The following is a 22464-nucleotide window of genomic DNA, read 5'->3' on the forward strand; positions in this document are numbered from 1 at the left end:
ATGTCAAAACAAAATTTTTAGGGAATTGTGAATTTATTCCAGAAAAAAGTCAACATGTCCAGGACAAAAACATTTTCTATCCCTATAAAAAATACATTAAAGGTGAAAAGTAAAGTAAAACACATGGCTCATTTGGAGAATTATGACATTTTAGTACTAAAACATAACTCAAAAGTACAAATAAAAAGTAAAAAAAAAGACATGCAACAGTTTTTAAAGTTCAAAAAGTAACACCGACTACCTGAACTTTAAAATACACAGTGAGTATGAAAAGGGAAAAGAAAGACATGTGATTCAAAATCTGCGTTGCTTGTTAGGTCCATAGTCTCCAGGACCAGGGAGGCCTCTGGGGAAGCCACCCTGGCCTCCTCCGGGCATGTTGTTGTTTCCTGGCCCTGGCATCATTGGAGCATTCTCAGCAGCCAAGCCGGGAGTACCAGCAGGACCAGAATTGCCACCCAGTGAGTTTCTGTTCATCCCATGGTTGCCCATGTGCATCCTCATGTCTTGCTCCCTATTTTCAGAGAAGTTGCCTCTGAAACCCTCCTGCTGCCTCTTCATCATCTCCTCATTGCGCATCCTCATCTCCTCCTCTCTCCTCCGGCGTTCCTCCTCCTGCCGGAGCTCAGCCTGTTTCCTCTTCTGCACCTCCTGACTGTGGAGCTCCTCCATCCTGCGCAGCTCTTCCTGCCGCCTCAGCAGGTCCTGCCTCATCAGCATCACCTGATGCTCGTGTCTGGCAGCCTCCATCTCAGCCTCCAGCTTCTCCTGAGCCTCCTTCATGTTGCGGTCCACCATTTCATACTGCTGCTTCTCCATCTCCATCAGGGCTTTCCAACGCATGGCATACTCATACTCAAAGGAGCCCGGCTGAGCAAATCGTGGTGGCTGCTCACGCTCTTTGTGAAACTGCTGGTTTTTGTTTATGAGCTTTTCTGACAGTCCCTCCTCTTCATCAAACTGTTCCATAGGTTCCACTGTAATAGGTCGAGGAAAAGCTGTGAGAAGATAAGCACCATCACCACACTTATCCAAAGCCTTTCTTGCAGCTGGCTTTGAGGTGTACTCCACTATCCCCTTTCCCGTGGGCCTCCCTCGGTCATCCACTATGACCACAGCTCTTTCTATCTGACCAAACACAGCGAAGGCCTCCTCCAGCAGCTCGTTGGACACAAAATCTGGCAAATTTTTCACAGTTAAAGCAGCACCGTGTGTTGCAAACCTCACCCGTATGGGCCTGCCTCTGAACGGTGTATCATCGAGCTCGGCTCTGGCGATCTCTGCTATGATTCTGGTCTCCAGCCGGATGAAGCCGAAGCCTCTTTCCTTGTTGATAAAGATCTCATTGGCCTTGCCGTACTTGGCGAACAGCTTCTCGAGATCCTCCTCGGTAACTCCGGTTGGTAGGTTTCCTACAAACAGCCTGCTGCGCTGGGTGAAGGTTTTCTCCCCGGGCTTCCTGAAGCTCTGCAGATCCAGGGTTAAGGCCTCATTGGGATTCGTCTGCTCGCTGTGCTCAGGCTGCTGGCCGTTGGTGTTTGTACCTCCGGGTTTTTTCTGGTCTCCCGGGCGGTTGGGGCCGTGGTTCATCTGGGGACCTCTGTTTCCTTGCATTTTGTGTAACTAAAACCCGAGTCGACGAATGTCTTGATAAAAAGAGCAAACTCTTAACAGATAGTGGCGTACAAAGAGCTGCAAAAATGGCGAGGCTGCGTGCTGCCGCGACGCTATTGTGACCTAATTTCAGTGCGACGTATCTATATAAATCGTGACGTCAACTCTGTGCGACAGTGCGAGAAAAATAAAAAAGACCGGTTTTAGCTTTTGTAAAATATTATACTGTATATGCTCGGTATCCCCCCCCCCCCCCACACACACACACACACACACTTTGCTAATGCTGATGTAGGTCATTTTCGTTAAGGTTTAAGGTACGTTACGTTTTTGTGTTAGTCTAATATCCTATGTTTTCTTGCTCTCTGCGCAGTCTCTCGCGAGAATTCGCGTTCGCCTTGAAAAAACTAACTTAATGACGTTGAGCTGGTGATTTCGCGGGAATTGTTTCTTTTGGTCGCTGACAAGGAATAAAATAAGTGATATCGGAAAATATAACTTAATACCTGATTAAAGACAGGTAATAGCTGAAGCTCGACATTCCCTATTCTAAGGTAAGGTCGTTACATATGTTACATTAGCGATATGCTCAAAAAAGTCGACATGTTTTGGAAGACCAGACAGTAACGTTAATACTAGCTGTCATTAATGCTAAGTTAATCAAAACCCTTAACTTGTTAGCCTGTTAAAACCACTTTATCAACGTGTACGGCAGTCATTAAGTGTGTATTTAACAAAGTAGATACGTTTGTAGTAAATTGTGCCTCTGCTTCAGGACAGTCATGTTCTCCGACCTGAGCGCTCAGAAGGCGGGCTTCTCTCTGCTCTGCCGCCCTACCTCCGAGGACCAGGGGCCAGTGTTTGAGAGGATGTCGCTGGCCTACAGTCCCTGCTCCGAGCGCTACAAAGTCGGGGAGAGAAGTTTCAGTCGTCAGTATGCTCATATTTACGCAGCACGACTCATGCAGATGAGGCCCTTGCTATCAGAGAGAGCCCAGCAAAAGTGGGGTAAGCTCACTTTTACCTACATCAGGGACTCTAAAGCAACTGATTTTGTTACATTTCAATGCATTTTCTAATCTGTCTCTGCCAGGATCAGATGTGCTTATCAGGAAGCTGTGTGATCTTCAGACAGGGGAGCAGTGTTGCATTGTGGGAACCTTGTTCAAGCGTATGGACTTGCAGCCATCTATTCTGAGAGAAATCAGTGATGAGGTCGGCAGTCATGCTAAATTCACCAGCTGATCCGGGACAAAATGAAATCAGCTGCAGGTGTCATGTATGTGCCTCTTCTTCTCTCCTTCAGCACAACCTGCTGCCCCAGCCTGCACGAGCCAAATACACCAGTGAAGCAGATGAGCTGATTCTGGAGGATGAGCTACAAAGGATCAAACTGGAGGGAAATATTGACAGAGACAAGTGTGTCACAGGTCAGGATTTTTCTTGAGGTCAAGACACTTTGAAGGATATCACTATCACATCATTAAAGGATCGCAGTGTCGCATCACTCAAATACAGCTGTGTCTCTTGTATGTCATGGCATCTCTTCTCTTTCTCTTTCAGGTAGTGTTATTGCAATATATGGAGCAGAGAGGAACGATGGGAAGTTCACAGTTGAGGAGTTTTGCATGGCTGACCTCCCTCTACAGACACCAAGATCTGCACTAAGCTCTGACAGGTAAACACACATAACATACACAGCTTAAATCCCAGCCTTTCGTGACAATAGATTCTAATGCCGTTGTCTGTCGTCATTCAGGTTTGTGCTCCTGGCCTCAGGACTTGGTTTTGGCAGTAGTCATGCCGACAGCATGCTGGGGCTACAGTTGCTGGTTGACATGGTAACCGGTCAGCTCGGTGACCAAGGGGAGCAGAGCGGGGCAGCGACAATTTCCAGGGTCCTACTGGCTGGAAACCTCCTGAGCCAAAGCACCCAGGACAAGGACGCATCAACAAAGGTAACTGGAACTGGTTTTAACTTGACAAACATTTATTTACATATATCTCTAGTATCTCTAGTATCTAGTATTAGTTTTACTCTTTCAGAAAATATGCTAAACATGAACTGGTTCACTTGAAAACATTCAAATACCTGTTTTACCCTCTTTGTGTGTCAAGGCCAAGTACCTCACCAAGAAGACTCAGGCTGGCAGCGTGGAGGCCATTCGTCTGCTGGATGAGTTGCTGCTTCAGCTGGTGGTGAGTCTGCCTCCCCCTCTATGCATGCATATGCATGTTTTATTTTGTGCAACATATACTGTGAGTTGATATACACTTGTATACCGTTAGAGATTTTGCCATATTGTTTACACTGTGGTGGCTATCTTTTAAATATATCTGGTTGTATTATTCCTGTCTGATTATAGAATCCGAAAACAGTTTCTTAATAGATGTTCCAGATAATGTAGTCAATCGTGATACATCAATATACAATTACATACAGGGTGATAGAGGATTTTATCCATATCACCCACTCCAGAGTGACTTAAAACGAGTTAGTGTTGAGAAAATGAACTCTCTTGTATACTAAAAACGTTCCTAGATCATAAGCATTAGAAATAATTAATGCCTGTGACCAAAGATGGCTTGACAAAAGTGGAAGGAAAATCATTATGAACCAATAATATTGTCTCCTGCTGTTCTAGGCCTCAGTTCCAGTGGATGTAATGCCGGGCCAGTATGATCCCACCAACTATACCCTTCCACAGCAGCCTCTCCACCGTTGTATGTTCCCCTTGTCCTCAGTGTATCCCACACTACAGTTGGCCTCCAATCCATACCTAGCTAAGATTGATGGAGTGAGGTAAGCAATATCATACACAGTCACTATCTTTCGTCTTGCATTTAGCCTTGAATCCAAAGCAAGTGTGCTGATGTTTAAGGCCCTGTGTTTGTGTGTGTGAATGTTTCCACCAAGGTTCCTGGGCACATCAGGCCAGAATGTCTGTGACATACAGAAGTACAGCAGCTTGGACAGTCACCTGGAAATACTGGAGGAAACGCTGCGACTCAGACACCTGGCCCCTACAGCACCTGATACACTGGGTTAGTCAGACAAGTTGATGCAGAATAAAACACAAACCTTATCTCGTTGTCGGTTCAACTTATTCACAGTTTTTCTGTACATTTTGTCAGGTTGTTACCCATTTTACCAAGAAGACCCTTTCATCTTGGAAGAGTGTCCCCACGTTTATTTCAGCGGCAACGCCCCAACCTTTGAGTCCAAGCTTATTAAAGGTCAGTGTGTGATGTCTATGTGTACATGTACACATAAGAAACTTCTTGAATGATCACTATGGTCTTTCTTTATACTCCAAATAGACAAAATATTTACATTATTTTGACCATGTTATTACATTTGAAGTATTTTCCTCCTTACCAATATTTTTCTTCTTCTTCTCTTCCTGCCAGGTCCTGATGGCCAGGAAGTCCTTTTGGTTACTATTCCAGAGTTCAGCAGCACTCAAACAGCATGCCTGGTCAATTTACGTACTCTTGAATGTGAGCCAATCAGCTTCTCGGCCTTCTCCGCTGACGACGATGAGGAAAGTGAGATGAACATCAGCCACTGAGGGTCCATATCCACATACAACATGCTGACGCTTCTCGGACACTATTGACGCATATTCAGACTAATTTCTCCTGAGCACAGACTATTCACATCAGCATTGGGTCAAGAATTACAGTCCTTGCTACACTGATGCTGTCCAGTATTATAAAGGTCAATGAACTGCTGTTAACCAGAAATCAGCGTTCACAAAGGTGTAAAAAAAAAAAAAGAGAGAGAGAAGACAAGCGTTGTGTATTAACAAGCCTTTATTTGAAAAATGACTACCCCAGCTGTGTCTGAGGAAACATGACAGAAGACTCTCTCCCTCCTCTGACTCTCAGTTACTGACTTTGAACAAATACCTTTTAAACCATTAGTGACTGTTCATACTGTAAAAAAAAATTTCTGCCATTTATGAATGAAACTGTAAATAATTCAACTCTGGTGAAGTAAAAAAAAAATTTTTTTTAAAAAGTCATGACCTTTGTTAATGTGCATCCACAATAAAAAATCTTTTCATGAAGAAAAAAAAGAATAACAAGTCAGAACAATGCAGTGTGAACTGTCAAACTGAAATACCATTACTCAACAGGGTCAATTTGTTAAGTAATAGATACTCTGTCTTTATACAATTAATATAGTTAATATTGCTTATATGTTGTAAGACAGGATTCCTCGTTTGATTCTCTATTAACCCGCTCGAAGTTCAACATGGCAATGAGAACTTCAAGAATGAGAGGATGGTTGCATGTTTACTGAATTGTGTGTGTTTGGTTTAATAGTCATCAATCTTGTACTCGTAGTTATAATCCAGGATGGAGTCTGTGAAACCGCCAGGTGTCGAGGTCTGTCCCTCCTCTATGAACCACGAGTCATACCAGGATGTGGTGGTCTCTGGCATTGTGGGAATTGTAGTTGTTGTCGGGGGTAGCGTCGTTGTTGTTGTTGTTGTCGTTGTCGTTGTTGTCGATCTTAACTTCATTCTCTGTTGCCGAAGGCGACGGATATGGGCTATCCTGAGCCTCCTCTGCCTGTCAGCGCTGATTTGTGAATTCTGTGAATGCTCGCTGCCATAAACCACACGTCTGTTGCTGTTAACAACTGCAGGGTACTGTACTCTGGTGTTGCTATAGCTGAGTCGAATTGGCTTGTTGCCATGAAGGGCCATGATCTGCAGAGAAATTAAGAAGGTCACTTTATTGATTACTAGACAGACAAGTATTGAGGGTGTGTTCAGTTCAGGGTGGCAGTGCCTTACCTGTTTAATGCGGTCCCAGTTGGACTTGGCTAGGTTGAAGCTGCAGGCGGTTGCTCCTGACTGGTAACCCACCACACAGAGTTTGGTCACAGGGGAGAAGCCCTCAGCTCGAGCTGTCACACGGTACTCCCCCGGGTTAAGCAGCCGCCAGTAGTCCCCTGTTGGTGCTACAATGACAAAGAGTGGACAGACATTTTGTTTTAAGCACAGAGGGTGCTATATTGTATTTCAAAACACCTGAGTTAAAACATATAATGACATATAAGACTCAAGATGGATGAGATGGAAAGAGAGCAGTCTTTCACCAGACCTGTAGTGACATCATGGTTTATCCCCTCTACAGACACAGTGGCATTTGCAATGGGGTTCCCCTGCTGGTCCTTCACAATGCCCCTGATGCCACGATGCACCTAGATAGAGAGGGGAATAGTTTAAGGGGAGGAACGTAACTAGCTGCAAGTTCTCTTGTTACCATGATCTAGAACCATTTTAATGTACCTGTTTTTTGAGGAGTCTATAGCCATGCTAGCAGCTCTGTGAGGCTGTACTTAGGCAAAGCAGTGCTTGAAGCTAAATGCTAACATGCTCACAATGACAATGTTAATATGTTGATGTTTAGCAGGTAGAATGTTGACCACCTTAGTTTAGCATGCTAACATTTGCTAATTAGCACTAAACACAAAGTACAGCTAAGGCTGATGGGAATGCCTTTTGTTTTGCAGGTATTTAGTCATAAACCAGAGTACTGGAGAAAGTAACATTTTGAGCTGATGATGTCGCTGGATGAAAAGTCAGGGGAAAAGTCAAGAATTCATCCTTTGGGGACCACTGATATTTGTACCAAATTTCATGGTAATCCGTCCAGTAGTTGAGATATTTCACTAAAGCCAAAAATGTCAACCTGGCAGTGGAGCTTAAGGAAGAGTCAAGAGTCAGGTTAGAGTACAGAGACTAAAGCAGTCAGGATATTGTATGTCACATGCTGTGTGAGCGTGAGTCTGTCTGACTGACCTGTTCCATGAAGATGAGCATTGCTTCTCTGTTCTTCTCCCACTCAGACGCCAGCTCACTCTGATGAGGGAACTTATCACATCCCAGGAATATGGACAACTCAAAACAGTTGGTGTGTAGGTAGCTGAAATCATTCATACCTAGAATGGGGTGAACAAACACACATTAACCTCAGAGCCTGCACTGCACATATTGCCCACCAGGGTGTGTATAAATACATGCAACCTACTGGCCTCCGCTTACTTCCTGTGATTGGCTTCCATTTGGCCCGGTTGACGAGGCCGTGCCCCCCTGTAGCAGTGTCTCCATGGCAGGAGCCGCGGTAGTTGTGTGTCATGGTCAGGTGTGTGGAGGCGTAGGAGACAGCTAGCCACCTGAAGAGGGACTCGTCAGCAATCACCCGAGGCTCATCCTCAGACTCAGCGTACTGGTAACCGGCGCTTCTTCCTCTATCATCCTCTTCCTCCTCTCTGTGGCCGTGACCTTGGTTGTAACTGTGGTCGTAGCCATGGTCATAGCCATGGTCATAACCATGGTCATAGCCGTGGCCCCTCCACTCCTCCTCTGGCTCTGCGTATCCCCTTCCTCTCCACTCTTCCTCTGGCTCCTCATGGTAGCCCCTTCCCCACTCGGTCACATCAAAACCTTCTTCCTCATACCTGTAAGAAATGATTCTAGTTGAACTATTTAACATGATTGTAACTGAGTGGTTCACAAAGAGCTATGCAGGAGGAAAGGAAATGAGAGTTTAAGAAATAAATAGTGTAAAGCAGGGAAACAACAACAGAACACAGCGGAAAAAGGAGAGTACAAGTCATACTGTCTCTTCTTGCGGCTGTGGGGTTTCTGGCTCTTGGTAGGCTTGTCGAGACGTAAGCTGTCATAAGGATAGGCCACAACTGTCTCCCCGCCCTGGAAGTTTGCACCCAACACAAATGGATGGCTTTTCATCCAGGAGATTATGGCCCTGGTTTCCACAGCAATCTGGAACGAAAACAGGAAGATCAGGATCACACACATAGTGGAGGGAACACCCATGTAAGCACAGTATATCCTCATTTTTGTTTACCGAGTAGGCCACAGCCTCCTTTATAAGAGTACAAAGGTCTTTTACATACATTGTAAAGTTATCTGGAAATTGGTGACCAGTTGCCTTACAACAACCCTTAACTGGAGGTCTTCTGTCCTCACCATTTATGATTAGCTGGTTATAAGACAACAGCACTCTCCTCCTTACCGAGCTGTTGCTCTCTAAGTTGTCTGGTATGGGTACATGGTGATTGGGGGTGAGTTTGGGCACCATGCCCTTATCTTCAGCATCCCACAGGATATTGTTCAGGTCGGGGAAGTTCTGGAAGATGTCAAAGCCGTCCTCAGTGAAGTGTCCGGTGGTCCATCCACTCAGCTCTGATCCCTGCGGAGGAGTATTTGGATAAGTGACGCAGAGCCAAGTCACCCCAGACCACTAACACACCACAGCATGAATCACTTGCATTCCCTGCTTGTATCTCTCTTTTTTTCTTTTCTGTTTGCCAGTTAGGTAGAAACAGGATTTTTAATGATCGGAATCACTGACCACTGCAAAAGCTTTCTCGTGTCCGTCAGGGTTGAGCGAGGGCACTAGGTGGATGCGTATTCCCTCTACCAGCTGTTGGGCTCTGGGGTTTCTGTCTTTGTACTCTTTGCACAGGTACTGCATGAGAAGCAGGATCATCTCCCGACCCAGTGCCTCGTTTCCGTGGAGACCAGCTGTGAAGCGCAACTCTGGCTCACCTGCAGAGACAACCGGACAAGACTGTAGTTGTTTGTCCATTAACCATAATCTGCTGACTTCCACGTGGTGTTTATTAGGATTTACAGGAATCATCGGTGGTGCCATCAGCTTGGAATGAAAACATGCTTTTAGGATTTTATTTTGGTATAGATAGCGCATAGTGAAATACATAGCAATATAAGCTATTTAATTGTTAAAACAGTTCTATCTGCCTGTTTCATGTTCGCACAAACACATTCCCACCTATTTCATGCTCTGTGGGGTTGCCAGAGATGACCATGGCCATGATTTCCAGTCCCTTGGAGCTGCGGCCCAGGCTGTAGATGCTGGTGATGTTGGGACACTCGTCATTCACTGACTTCATGAGCTGAACACGTGAGACAATGGAAACAGTCAGTGTGCAAAGTATTGTATATGATTATGTTTACACATTATTTATGAAACAGCTGTAGGTTACTATTCAAACCATCAACATCAGACCTTTTTCACAGATATGTCAGCAACTAAACATACCTGCAGCTTATTCAGTTAACAATAGGTGAATCAGATTTATCTATGCCATTGAGAGAGCACTAAAAATCACCAATAGAGCTCTTAAAAGTTGTGAAAATTGTGGCCGCTGTTCATGATGAGCATTGCGATAGTGTGGACAGGTTATGTTGTCCTCCTGGTTCAATGTTTAATTGTTCCTGGGAAATTATTTTGTTTTAGTCTTTGGGGAAATAACTGAGGATTTCCTGTGGAATTCAGTCAGCCAGCGGACGTTGCAGGGGCCGTATGTGAGGATACTCACTGCCACCATCTCTGAGTAGCTGTGATGTTTGAACTCCAAGTAATCTACTGGAGTCACTTCATTTTGCCTGTACTGAACATCAACTGGGTCTGTGAAACAAAAATGAACAAAATGTATTATTAATTTTGTGTGTTTCAGTATGTCCATGTATAAGTGTGTTAAAGTGTGTGAGGCTCACCAGGCAGGGGGCAGCCTAGGACCTCCAGCCTCATACACAGAGAGCCATTCCAGCTCTGAGGGATGATTCGGATGTAGCGGGCCAGCACAGGCTCTGCAAACTGGTTCATCACTGGAGTGTCCTTATCACTATTTCCAAAGAACAACTGGATGAAAGAGAAGCGGGAGAATAGTGAGTCAGGGAGAGAGGAGGTACACATCATACATGGTGCCCAAGGAAGTGACATCATTTTAGGTGAACTCACCCAATCAGCGTATCCATCATGGATGGTGGTCCATTCTCTGCTGTCATTGCTGAAAGCCAGGAAGTAGGACGACACGTAGTCACTCCTGAAACAAGACAATTTGTGGGCAACATGGTGAATTTAGAAATGGAAAACGCAGTGTATTCATTTGTGTGTGTTTGTGTGTGTTTGTGTCTCACTCAGTGAAGGAGTCTCGTCCTTGTGTTATGACTCCGGTGAACTCTGTCTCCCTGCGAGCATCTATCTCAAACCAGTGGATTCTGTCCTCTGAGTTTGCACACCAGGCTCCACCTCTCACGTTATCTTCATCATCTGAGCCCTGGGAACCACAGAGGCCAGAACACATGCTGCTGGGCCCTTTGACTTAGTGACATTTTGAGCTCACACATTTACTTGTGTGCAAATTCAAAGCAAATATCAGCTTATCATGTACTGCCATGCAAGTCATTAAACTCATACTCTGCACATTGAGTTTATTGTTCAAATGAGCTTTTGAATTAAAATCAGCAGTGGCAAGCTGAGACATGTATCAGCTGATTTAATTACTTAGCTGCTAAAAAGATTCTTAGACTATAAAGATTGCCGAACATAAACTGCCAAAGCAGTTAATGGAAGTGACAGACTCAACAATAACAGTATTTTGCAACATGTGTCTTGAAGCTGGTGTTTATTTCAAGGCCTGGCAGTATGTAAGTGATAGCTGTAGTGTATGTAAGATGTCAGACCACAGCAGTCCTGCTCTGATTGTTGTGTACCTGCATGTTGAGGCGTGCCCTCTGAGGTGCAAAACTATACTGAGACACAGATGAGGCTGAAAGCTGGTCTGGCTCGATCTTATGGGACTCCATCCCCAGGGGAGGACACTCTGCCACGTACGCAGACACAACAGAGAAAATCAAATTAATTGTATTAGCAGAGCTTATGCAATGTTTTCCAGATATGAACATCGTTTACTTACTTTTTGGCTCTATGAACACACGTGGTCTGTTCCTGGCCCGCTCCTCTGCCTCCTTCAGCTTCTGCGTTCTCTCTGACAGAGGTCAGAAAAACAGTCTTAATGCCAAATAAATTGCACTGTCTTAGCTGAATATTTTCTCTCTTTCTCTCTGCCCAGAAATTATCAAGGAACTCATCATTATTTTGCACATTTTATGTGCCAGAAACCCCCAAGAGGACCTGGAGGGCTGGAGTGTGGTGAAAAAACAATCCAGACGTTGTGATTTCCCTCCCAGTACAAGTGTGCTCTGATCAAACTTGGATCATCCTGACCCAGAGAGTTTATTATTGAAAAAGACTGCTGAATCCCATCTATCATCATCATTATTCATATTCTAACACGCTGAACTATATGGCACATTGACATACTGTTGTTTATCGCTGGTAGTGTGGCTGACACATAGTGGGAATGTGAAACATTGTGTAAGTTCACTCACCTACCGTGCACACATGCACAAGTGGACAAACACATGCACCCATTGAAACACACTGATGTGTGTAGGTGCAGACACACATCTGCTTTTGTGTCTCTGCGTTACAGATGAGTGCCTCAGAAACTTCTGAACTTATGCCCAAAGTTATCTGAAAATGCTTTTCACCTCAAATCCAGATAGCAGTGAACCACGCACACAGGAAGTGCCCTATTGACACCAGTCCTGACAGTGTTATATATCATATAACACCAGGCTCACCTTAACCACCAGCTAACCTCACTACACACAGCAGACACGTGGCGAAAAAGGGCTGAATGTGATGTGAATACTTTAGAGCCCTGTGTTACAACACCCTGCGCCTGCTAATTCTCCCTTGTTGTCTCTTTTCTTTATCACTCACACTAATCTGCTGCATGCAGATCATTCTCAGTTGACCTCCCCCTGTCACGCTCTTTGCTTCAGTCCAGCTCACAAGAGATTTCTGAACTTTTTTGGATAATGTCCATTTTGTTCTGGAAGGATGGACTCTTGTCCCTGCCGTGCAAGTTAAAGCGAGTACCAAAGGCCCACTGACATTAGCACGGTGGGAACTCACATCTGCATTCTCTTATAACAAAAATCTGATCCAAGGGAGTGAACGCCTTAGAGCTCTTATCTGTTAGTCCTTTTGAACCTAGGGCACAGGCCATGTTCTTTGCTTTGGCAACTACAGTATTGTATGTAGTCTGACATGACTGTGCAGAGTGGTGTTATGTAAAAAAAAAAAAACAAAAAAAAAAACATATCCACATCTGGGGTTTTCTTACCTCTCTCTTCCCTCTCTCTTTCTTTTTCTGCTCTCTCTCTCTCCTTCTCCATCCAGTTTTCGTCTGTCTCATCTTCTTTCCTCCCTGCAGAAAATAAGAAAATCAAAGATAATTTTATCGAAATACCTATAAATACACCAGCCCCATGCACAGCAGTGTATACGCATGCCTTTCTGGGTTTTTGCAAGCCATTAGGAACAATAAACAGTAAAAAGGTCACAAAGGATCTGGAAAGTTATTGACCTGTTTATCCATTTTCCTTGCTGTCTGCTTTGTTGGCAGAAAGTCTCACTGCAGCTTAACTACTGGATCTAATACAAAACATTTGTGTATGGATATGTTTCAGTTGTGTGTGTGTGTGTGTGTGTGTGTGTGTGTGTGCGTGCATACTCATTCCGTATTCGTCGTAATCATCATACCACGTCTCCTCATAGGGAGGAGTGGCTGTGGGCTCCTCTGAGAAAAAAAAAAGACCAAACATCACATCAGACAACTCGTTCAATCACTGAGGCACCGCTACATTGTAAGTGAGATTTTATGAGATTACATGGTTTAATCTGCAAAGTTTTACAGGTTAGTACAGCCCTGATTTATTCAGCCACAACTATTTGGATGCCACAGCGACGCCTACTATGTAATTGAGTTGTTAAATCTTTAATTTACATTTACAAGAATCATAACAGAGCTGTGATCTGATGACAGGGTTTTTTTCTTGTCCACAACAAAACTAAGGAAAGTTTGTCTGTGGAACCAAGCAAACCCACCCACTCCTGTCTGAAAAGTAGGGCAGGTTAGCTCACAGACTCACTTTAATGTTATTCCCATGTGTTGAATTGCTTATGATTTCTCCTCTGCTCCCAGCCCAAAGGCACAGATGGAATGGTTTCATGCACATCACAAGTCTTACAAGATTTCTTACTAGTTAACTGCCTAATTGAACATTTGACATATTGATTGATGGATGTTAATTGGATTTCTAACGAGTTTGAGCGACAGCAGTTACCTGGTAGAGTTTCTACTTTGATTTCAGGGCTGACCTCTTTACCATCAGGGAATGGAAGATTATCTGGCACCTCAACTGCAGGAGCGGAAAAATACCACATAATAAAAAATGTAAAAGGTCAGAGGGATTATTTAAGTGTCAGAAGCAGACTGAGAAACAGGAGAAAGTAACAGAAAAGGCAGGACGGGTGAGTGTGAGTGAATCAGCGGAAATGTTGGAAAAGCAGAAGTATGGTACAGTATGCTGGAAATAGTAATGAGAACATGTCCGTCCGGTCTAGATGAGTGTCACAGAGCCACATGACACACTGTTTCCAACATCTGATCCTGTGGAAAAACTAATTCAGTCACTGCTGACTTCAGGTGGACAGAGGCTGGAACAGATAGCAATGATCAAAGTTTTCGGCATGAAGCCTGTAAATTAAATCCTAAAGGATAATTGTACCAGGTATTAGTTATTCAGCTTTATTTGAAAAGGGAAGAAAAATGTGTTGTGATTATCAGTGGGCTGAATTTGGAAGATCTTGTATTAAATCTCAGCCAATGGATGCCGATGAATATTCCTCTGTTGCAACAGACTGAAACTTGCAATAAAACCGTATTATCCTTGCATAGTTTAACTGTCCCTTGGTCTAAATATTGTTTCAGAGGATTTCCCACCATGACGTAAAGACTTAATTCTTTTCACTGTAAAAATGGCAATTTATATTCTGAATTACAAGTTGTTCAGACTTAGATCACTATTTAACCTAAGATTTTCAGTTGTGGCAACAAACCAAGTCAGTCTGTTGCTTCAACAACAGTGAGTGAGTCATATTGCCTTCAAATCTTTAGCTGTGACTCATCACAAAGAGAGAAAAGTTCTGTTAACTTGTGTTCTTTAGTTGTGGAGCCAATGAATGTCCAACTGATCATTCCCTGAACGCATAAAATTTTCTGTTTCTACAAGCGTCTCAGATGAGTCACGTGGACTTCTCACTGATCAAAATTAAAACAACGTTGTCCATGATGGAGATCCCCTTTAACCACTAACTGCATTCTTTCTTTGAAACACATTTCAGCCACAGACTTCAAACCAGGATTCACTGCTCCATGTTCGGCTGTGGCTGTTAGCAACACAGTAAAAACAGTTGTGATGAGGCAGTGTGGTACATGAATCAAACCTGAAACTGTTATTGAAAAATAAATGCACTTGGAAGTTAAACAATTTTTGGCAATATAACTAAATAGTTGTACATAACTTAATTTCTTAAACTTAATTCCTTAAATTTGTCTACTTTAAAACTTTGAAGTTATCTAAAAAGAATGAATGAATCCCAATGATCACTGCAACAATAATGGTCCCAAGGATTATAGTTACATCTCATCTTATTATGTTTGATAAACTCTCACCCCACAAACATCCTCAGTCAAAACAAAGCTGAGAGAAACAAAGAATCAGACATACATGTGGCGTCCCAGTAATCGGTGTCATCTGTTCCAGCCTTCCCATCAACCTCAGGGGCAGGGGCCGTCGGGTCCACCTCTTTCCAGTAGCTGTCATCGTTATCAGTCACGGGAGCGTATGGTTCTTTCTGGTCTGTTGTCCAGTAGTCAGGCTCTAGAGTGGACGACTCTTTCTCATCTGGTTTCCAGTAGTCATCGTAGGCGTCTGTTACTGGAACAACTGGGACTTCCTCCTCCGGCCTCTGAGTCTTGGGCTGAGGGCTGGATGGTGTGTGCTCGGCCTCCCAGTAGTCCTCTTCCGGTGTCCAGTAATCATTGTCTAACAGAGAAACAGATCGAAAGGCTGGCTGATGGCGGGCTCAGATGTCTATTTTGCATGGTTCTCTAGTTTATATGTAAAGATATTTTTATTTTACACTGCTTTTGTCTTTAAACGATGTGACTGAAATATGCAAAACTACAACACTTTCTTAGAAATATGATACAGCAACTATTGTTGGAAGCAGACGGAAGCAAGCAGGAATAAAATGTGGTTGTTCTTTTCTGTGCTTGTTGGAACAAAATTGCCTTTCCAGACAGGTTTTCAGGAAAGTATGAATATGACAGCTGAATAATAGTTTCTTTTAGTTAGCTAGTTTTAGTAGTTAGTTTTAAAAAAACACTCCTAATTTCAATTACTGAATTGTTATTTAAACAGATAATGTTTCCTGTTGATGGGCTAATGGTGGTGTGAGCACAGAAGGAAATTGTGGGGATTTATTTATTCAAATTTATATTTCAGCATTCCCTTTCAGGATTAATAAAAAAAAAGGAATCAACTAGTCACACATGACTGGTCTAGTGTGCACAGTGGATCATAAAAGTGAGCTTCTTCTGTATCATAAGTTTAAGAAACAGTCAAATGTATCATATAAACTTTAGTCTCTTCAGCCCCCTTTGTTATGTTTGCCATACATTTGGAAATTGCTAATTCCACTTCTAAGTTGTGCATTGTTGGCTATGGGGGAAATTATTATTATTCCACAAATATATTACGGTTTAAATTAGACTACACCATCTTAAAAGAGTACTCCACCGATTTAGCGTAGCACTCCTACAACATTGTCTGACTTACGATGGACAGTTTAAAAAAAAGGATTGATGCAGCAGAACCAGAGATATCGCCTTCTTTATTCCACGCATTCTTCTTCTTCCTTGTCAAAACATGACGCCTACATTACCCACAACGCAACTAGACCGCTAACAGTTCAGTTGCGTGTGTTATGCTACTAGCGGCTAATGTAGTCTCGAGCTGTTAAGCAGAGCTGAGGAGCTGGCTACAGAGGTCTGGTAAGCTCACTACGCACCCGGCAATTTATCAGACTTTGCGCTGCTCCCTCTGGAGACACAAAAGGCTTTATACAGCCTTTTTCTATATGTAGTAGTACTCCCCAAGACCTGTAAACAGACTTTGATGTTTAAAATGGGTGGAGTTCCCCTATAAATCCTTCATGCTCTGCCTATTATTAATGGTGGAAAGAGTTGTACCAACCCAGTAGTATATTTCAAGGTATTAGGGTGTTGCAGGTTTTTTCATGTCACGGGTAGGGTCCAAATAAAATATTAATAATGCTGTGAAGTGTGAAGGGTCTCTACAAACTGCCATTCATTTCCATACAGTCCCTAAGTGTGTGTCACTCACCAACATCAGGATAGGGATAGTCTGTGTATGGCTCAGGTTCAGTGGGCGGTTCAGTCGGGATCACTGGATGCAGCAGACAGACACAAGGTCAACAATATTGATTCAAGTCCAAGTCGTTCAAGTACAAACTTAGCTGACTGCTCTGATCTCTCCTCACCTGTTGTGGTTGGTGGTAGAGTTGTGGTTGTTGTCTTCCTGTCCTTCTTCTTTCCCTTCTTGTCAGTTTTGGGCTTTTTGGTGGCTTTGGGGTCCTTTGGCTCTTTGTTCTTCTTCTTGTCCTTCTTCTTCTTTTTGCCTTCGTCTGGTGCTCTCCTCACCCTGCCCGAAATAGCTGGAAAGACAAGGAAAAGAAGAGAGGAGAGGTTTTCCAAAACTACTCACTACTCACTTAGATGACTTTTGGTCAGAATCAAATTAAGCACATAGCACTCATGATCACTCAGCAATATTCATGCATAAATTATCATATTTTTTTCTAAATTCTCTCCCGCCCAAGTCCTCAGTCAATCTCCTGAACTGAATTTAAAATCAACCCTCTTCAGCTGTCATTACACATTTTTTGAGTGATAAAAACCAACAAGTTCTTAGCAGGTCAAAATCTGCCAATATCAGAACCCGATGGAAGCATATTCATATCGTGTATTGAAGCAAAATTCAAAGCTTAGGCAAATATAATTCTGGTTCTTATTTTTGTTTGTATCATTTATGAGTGATGTGAGAGTTAAATTATGCAATTATTTCTTTCCTGCAATGTCAAAACGTAATGCTGCCAGGGAAAATCCAGACAGCCAGACGCATTTCAGTGGTTGCTTGAGGTCCATCAGTATTTCACTCTGAGGTTCTCTGAAGTTCTGAGGCACTTTCATGGAAAACACTTCCCTCTCTTTCCATTAGTTGTGCTCCATTAACCACAATTCAGTTTTAATGACACAAAATCTGTCCAGATACTCAATAAATGTATCACTATCACCTCAGCTACATCTTACCACTAAAGCATAAACCCATCAGTGAGACTCATTAAAGAGCTAGTGTGGACTGACGTGTATTACATTTGAAGCTTAGTTAGAAAGCTCCAGAAAAAACGTCGGTCTTCAATATCCATTCTTCCAGCGTGACTGTGCACCAGAGTCAGCATTAATGACGCAGGGTTACAGCAGCAGAGGCAGTGGAGAAGGTCAGTCTCATAAAAATCTGCCTGGAAGATGCTTTACTCAATGTCTTCTTCTCTTGTTTAGTGTGAGCCAAATAAATCCTCTATCCTGTTTATTCCTGAGAAGTGGACAGGTGGACTTTCTCATGCCTGTTGAGTGTTTGTGTCTGTGTTTGCTCTTCCACGTCATGTTGGAGCTCACACCATACCTGAACAGCTTTGACGTCTTGTCTGTGTAACATATCTCTATTTTTATAGTTAAAAGTAGAATTTTCTCCACTCACCTGCCTGTGATTCCTCCTCTGTGTCTCTCTTGTACTTGTTGCTGCTTCCCAGTGGGTGTGGGTCCACTGAAAGTCCTTGCTCATTTTCTGGGTCATCCAGGGACTTGTCTCGCAACTGATCCCCTGCCTGCCTCTCCCCTTCAGTCGGCTGGAGAGAAACTATCCCCCCAGCACTCTCCCCTCCTCTGGGGATCAGCAGGCAGCACAGTGCCAGCAGAGCCACAGACACAACCACAGTCAGGCTTTTCATACCTGCTGCTCTTCCAACTGCAGAATCCTTTGGTTTGGAGTTTGGAGTACTTTTCTATCGCCGTTGTCCAATGCTCAATCCAATCTTGTCTATCCACCAGAAGAATTCTTTTTCACCCTTTCTTCCCCTACGTCCTTGCAATGTGATCCACACTTTAACTCCAGCAGGGAAACTTCTGCAGCTCCACACGTACCCACAGCCACAGTGTCAAGCAGGCTCAGACTGGGTTAGACAGAGATGGAGTGGGAGGGGGGTAGGGATAGGGATAGGCAGGGAGGGAAGGGAGGTGGGTTATAGAGAGAAAGACAGAGAGAGAGATACAGAGCAAAGCACTGGATTGCGTCAAATGAATAGACTGGGTTCCTAATTGCCCCGCAGCTATGGTCAGCTGAAAAACACAGCGTAAGGCCAGAGGATCCTCTTCACCTGGCTGACGAGTCAGAACAGGTGCAGGGCTCAGACAGGAGATGGGGGCAGGAGGATGAGAGAGGGCGGGTGAGGCCCCAGACAACGGGGCACCTCCTGGGTTAGAGAGAGAAGCTAGCTCCCTTTTGTCTGCAGCTCCTGTTGAATTCCTCGGTAGAGAGCTTTAGCACTGCAGACTCACCACAGAGCAGCAGGAGAGAGGAGTGACTCCTAGGACATTGAATTCCATAACAAGAGGAGGAGGAGAAAGGGGGAGGATAGGGATTGTGTGTGTAAGTGTGTGTGTGTGTGTTAACAAAACCAAACACCACCTATAATCAGAGAGAGAGGAATTCAAAGATAATGAAAACAGGCAGGAGTAGAACATAAAGTCTCTTTCAGTCCAGGACTTGTTTTGATTGGAAATGGATCTTTGCTTTCTCTCTCTCTGGTGCTCTGTCATTCTTTTCTCAGTGTGTTGCGTAGTTCGCTTTCTCCTCTCTGGAGAAAAAGTTATGGTAGGCAAGGGGGCGTAGAGGAGCCCGCACACAGGACGGGAGAATTGTTTGAGCAGATGACAGAATTATAACCTTTAAAGATTTGGTGTTTTCTTTGCTATCCCCCCATCCCCCTCCTCCTCCTCCTCTGTCCACTGTTTGGAGAGCAGGGCCTTCAGATGCTGGACATGTGGTATATTTGTGCCACCACTCTAGTCAAGGTACATCTTCTAGTCCTCCTTGGTAGTCCAGAGCTGTTTATTCTCAGTGAGGAATATGATAAGATCCATATTGGGCATGAAATGTAACTCCAGGTGAAGATGTTAGACAGAGATTCCAACATTTTAAGTGAAATGTCCAAATTATTAACAAGATCAGATTGTGCTTTAACACATTCTAAACATGTTCATAGGCATTACAATTAAGGTAAAGAAGAAGAAAATAACCTGGAGTGCAAAATATGTCAGAGGAAAAAGGTGCCATGTTACCCCGCTTATGCAGACAATCCTACAAAATGCAATGACCTCAGCTCAAATTTTGCCCCACTTTTCCAAAAAACTCCATCATCACCTACAGTCTTCCATGACAGGAGGTTAATAATACAGAAATGCCTGATGTTAGAATAAAGAAGTGTTATCAAAACACTGTGCTGAAGTTCTATTAAGTCATTAATGCAGTCCTCCATGCATTCCTCTGAATGGGTTTCAGATAGACACACACAGAGACACAAACACCCAAGTGCATGCAAACACACACACCTGCTAAAATGATTCAGTTCAAACACTGAATTATCAGCGTTGTGAGGACAGTGGAACATTAAAAGGAAAATAGACTGTCGAGGATTTGAGTTTAAGAAAACTATTGCAACATGCAATCATATCTATGGAGGATGTGACGAAGGCTGAGAAGAATGCAGCAGATAATTCAGACTACAGTAAGGTCAAGCAGCAGCCTTTTCAACTGGCGAGGATACAGACACGCACAGGGGAGCATGCTGGAAAATACTTTTTCTTTTTTTTACCCAAGTTAGTTGACAATACAGACAGAAATCTGTACTGGGCAATGCCTTCAGTAATAAAAGACAAATGAAAGCATGGAAAATAATATGTGAATCACTTCAGTTAATTACTCATAAAACATGGATTAGAAGAAAGCCAGAGCAGCTACTTCCTGATAAGAAATATCTCTTTCCTAGTGATGGAGAGGAGAGTGTTTCTAAACTGGAAGACTGACTCTTTACATTACACAAAAGAAGTTGAGGAATGTAACTAGGTGTATTTCCTCAAATACTGTAAAATTTTGAGGAACTTCCATTTTATGCCATTTATACTGCTTCACCACATTTCATAGGCAAATATTATACTTACTCTTCATTTACTTGACAGCTATAGTTACTTTATATATAATGTATATGATATGTTTATAAAATACAACACACTGTTAAGAGATCAAACTAACGGGTGTAGTTAAGGTAACTGTTAGCAAATCAAAACCTTACCTGTAGCCTACAGTATGGTCGCTAGCAGCATTTTAAAGTCATCTTAACTTTTGCTGAACAGCTGGCAAAAGTGGGAATTACGAAATAATGGTAAATGCTAAAACAAAGTGTAAAAGTAGCACAAGAAGAGAAGATTCATAAAGTCGGCGAACTGACTCAGTAATGTCAGTTTTAGTAGCTTGCTTACATTAGCTAAGATTAGCCGCCATTAGATACTGAACAATGGTGCATTTTATTGCTTGAGTTTAATATTTCATTTGCAAGCAGACAGTGTGGTATTTATTATTTCACATTATTCACTTGCTTTAATGCCTCAGTAATAACAATATAACACACAGTGGTGGAAGAAGTATTCAGATTCTTTACTAAAGGAAAAGTAGCAAAACCACAGTGTGAAAATACTCCATTACAAGTATTATTAGCAAAGTGTACTTAAAAGTAAAATACTCCATGCAGAAAAATGGTCTCTGTTAGTGTTGTACTATTATATATTATTACTGTTTATATTTTATATATATTATTGGATTATTATTATTACGCATGTATATGGGAGTAGCATTTTACTGTTGTAGTTGGTCAAGATCAAGCTAATACTTCTTTATATGGTAGGTAGTTTGACCTGTAACAATATATCACATTGTTTAAACTGATCATATTTTATGTATGTTAAATCTTAATTTGTAAAGCAACTAGTAACTATAGATTATTTGTAGTGGAGTAAAAAATACAATATTTCCCTCTGACTTGTACTGGAGTAGAAGTACAAAGTAGCAAAAATGTGTGCAGTACAGTACTCGAGTAAATGTACTCACATTCCACCACTGGTAATACTACTGACAGAATATATTAGTAATACTTTTACTTCTAATATTTACATTTTGCTGATAAATATTCCATTAATTTACTTAAATCCAATTTTGAATGGATGAATTTGACATGTAATTTTGTGTTTTTACTGCTTGGTGCCGCAACTCACACTTAAGTAAAGGATCTGAATAATTCATTGTATTATTATACTGTATTATCATCATCAACCGGTAAACCCACTTGGTACTTAACACTTATTTTATCTTATACTTATACCCACATGGTACTTAATTTATTTTCTGACCTGTTTTTCTAGTGTTTTATAGTGTATTGTATTATATTTTTTGCTAGTACTTTCTCCTGTGTGCACTGACGTAAAGGCGAGCTGCTGTAACAAGGGGTTTCCCTTCTGGGATCAATAAAGTATTTCTGATTCTGATTCTGAATACTTCTTCCACCATTGTACACGAGACTGGGAGTGTAGGCTACAACTAAATACAAAAAATACCAATGTAGGATAAAAAGTACCGACCTTTCATGTCACTCACATGGTGATTACTGTTCAGACAGTTCATCAGAGGAAGCCTGTGTGATGTTTTTGCTGTCAGAAAAGACACCATGGATGACAATCCCAAGGAGAAGATGGACAGTCACTTGAGGCCTTAAATTAACTTACAACGGACAACTCACACTGGCCACACTTAGCACTTATACATAGTTTAATTGCAATGCAGACAACAGACACCAGCACACTTTACTTACATGGGTTTTAATGCATCTGACATC

General features: G+C 42.6%; 3 protein-coding genes across 4 annotated transcripts; 1 reads left to right on the forward strand and 2 right to left on the reverse strand.

Moving 5' to 3' along the window:
• Positions 1-14: 14 nt before the first annotated feature.
• Positions 15-1761, reverse strand: nono (non-POU domain containing, octamer-binding). Its single transcript, XM_044197184.1, has one exon. The coding sequence runs from the start codon at positions 1612-1614 to the stop codon at positions 295-297; it is 1320 nt and encodes a 439-aa protein (XP_044053119.1). The 5' UTR covers positions 1615-1761; the 3' UTR covers positions 15-294.
• Positions 1762-1931: 170 nt separating this feature from the next.
• On the forward strand, positions 1932-5715 carry pold2 (polymerase (DNA directed), delta 2, regulatory subunit). 2 transcript variants are annotated; one of them, XM_044197183.1, is made up of 11 exons: positions 1932-2168; positions 2395-2622; positions 2708-2829; positions 2921-3044; positions 3178-3292; positions 3374-3572; positions 3733-3813; positions 4260-4417; positions 4532-4659; positions 4750-4851; positions 5026-5715. In XM_044197183.1, exons 2-11 carry the CDS (start codon positions 2397-2399, stop codon positions 5184-5186), a joined length of 1416 nt encoding a protein of 471 aa, XP_044053118.1. In that variant the 5' UTR covers positions 1932-2168; positions 2395-2396; the 3' UTR covers positions 5187-5715. The 2 variants fall into 2 exon arrangements, with proteins under 2 accessions (XP_044053118.1, XP_044053117.1); XM_044197182.1 differs by having other exon boundaries at positions 1935-2168; positions 2390-2622.
• Positions 5413-19106, reverse strand: aebp1b (AE binding protein 1b). Its single transcript, XM_044197181.1, has 22 exons — positions 18222-19106; positions 16945-17118; positions 16788-16850; positions 15108-15425; positions 13662-13736; positions 13049-13114; positions 12659-12742; positions 11381-11452; positions 11178-11287; positions 10602-10741; positions 10423-10507; positions 10179-10323; positions 10001-10089; positions 9451-9574; positions 9010-9206; positions 8671-8847; positions 8254-8417; positions 7677-8092; positions 7434-7573; positions 6733-6832; positions 6423-6589; positions 5413-6335 (listed from the first exon to the last, which is right to left on the reverse strand). Exons 1-22 carry the CDS (start codon positions 18469-18471, stop codon positions 5940-5942), a joined length of 3552 nt encoding a protein of 1183 aa, XP_044053116.1. The 5' UTR covers positions 18472-19106; the 3' UTR covers positions 5413-5939.
• Between the last annotated feature and the right edge of the window lie 3358 nt (positions 19107-22464).

Source organism: Siniperca chuatsi, linkage group LG5 (genome assembly GCF_020085105.1).
Source record: "Siniperca chuatsi isolate FFG_IHB_CAS linkage group LG5, ASM2008510v1, whole genome shotgun sequence".
Lineage (NCBI taxonomy): Eukaryota > Metazoa > Chordata > Actinopteri > Centrarchiformes > Sinipercidae > Siniperca > Siniperca chuatsi.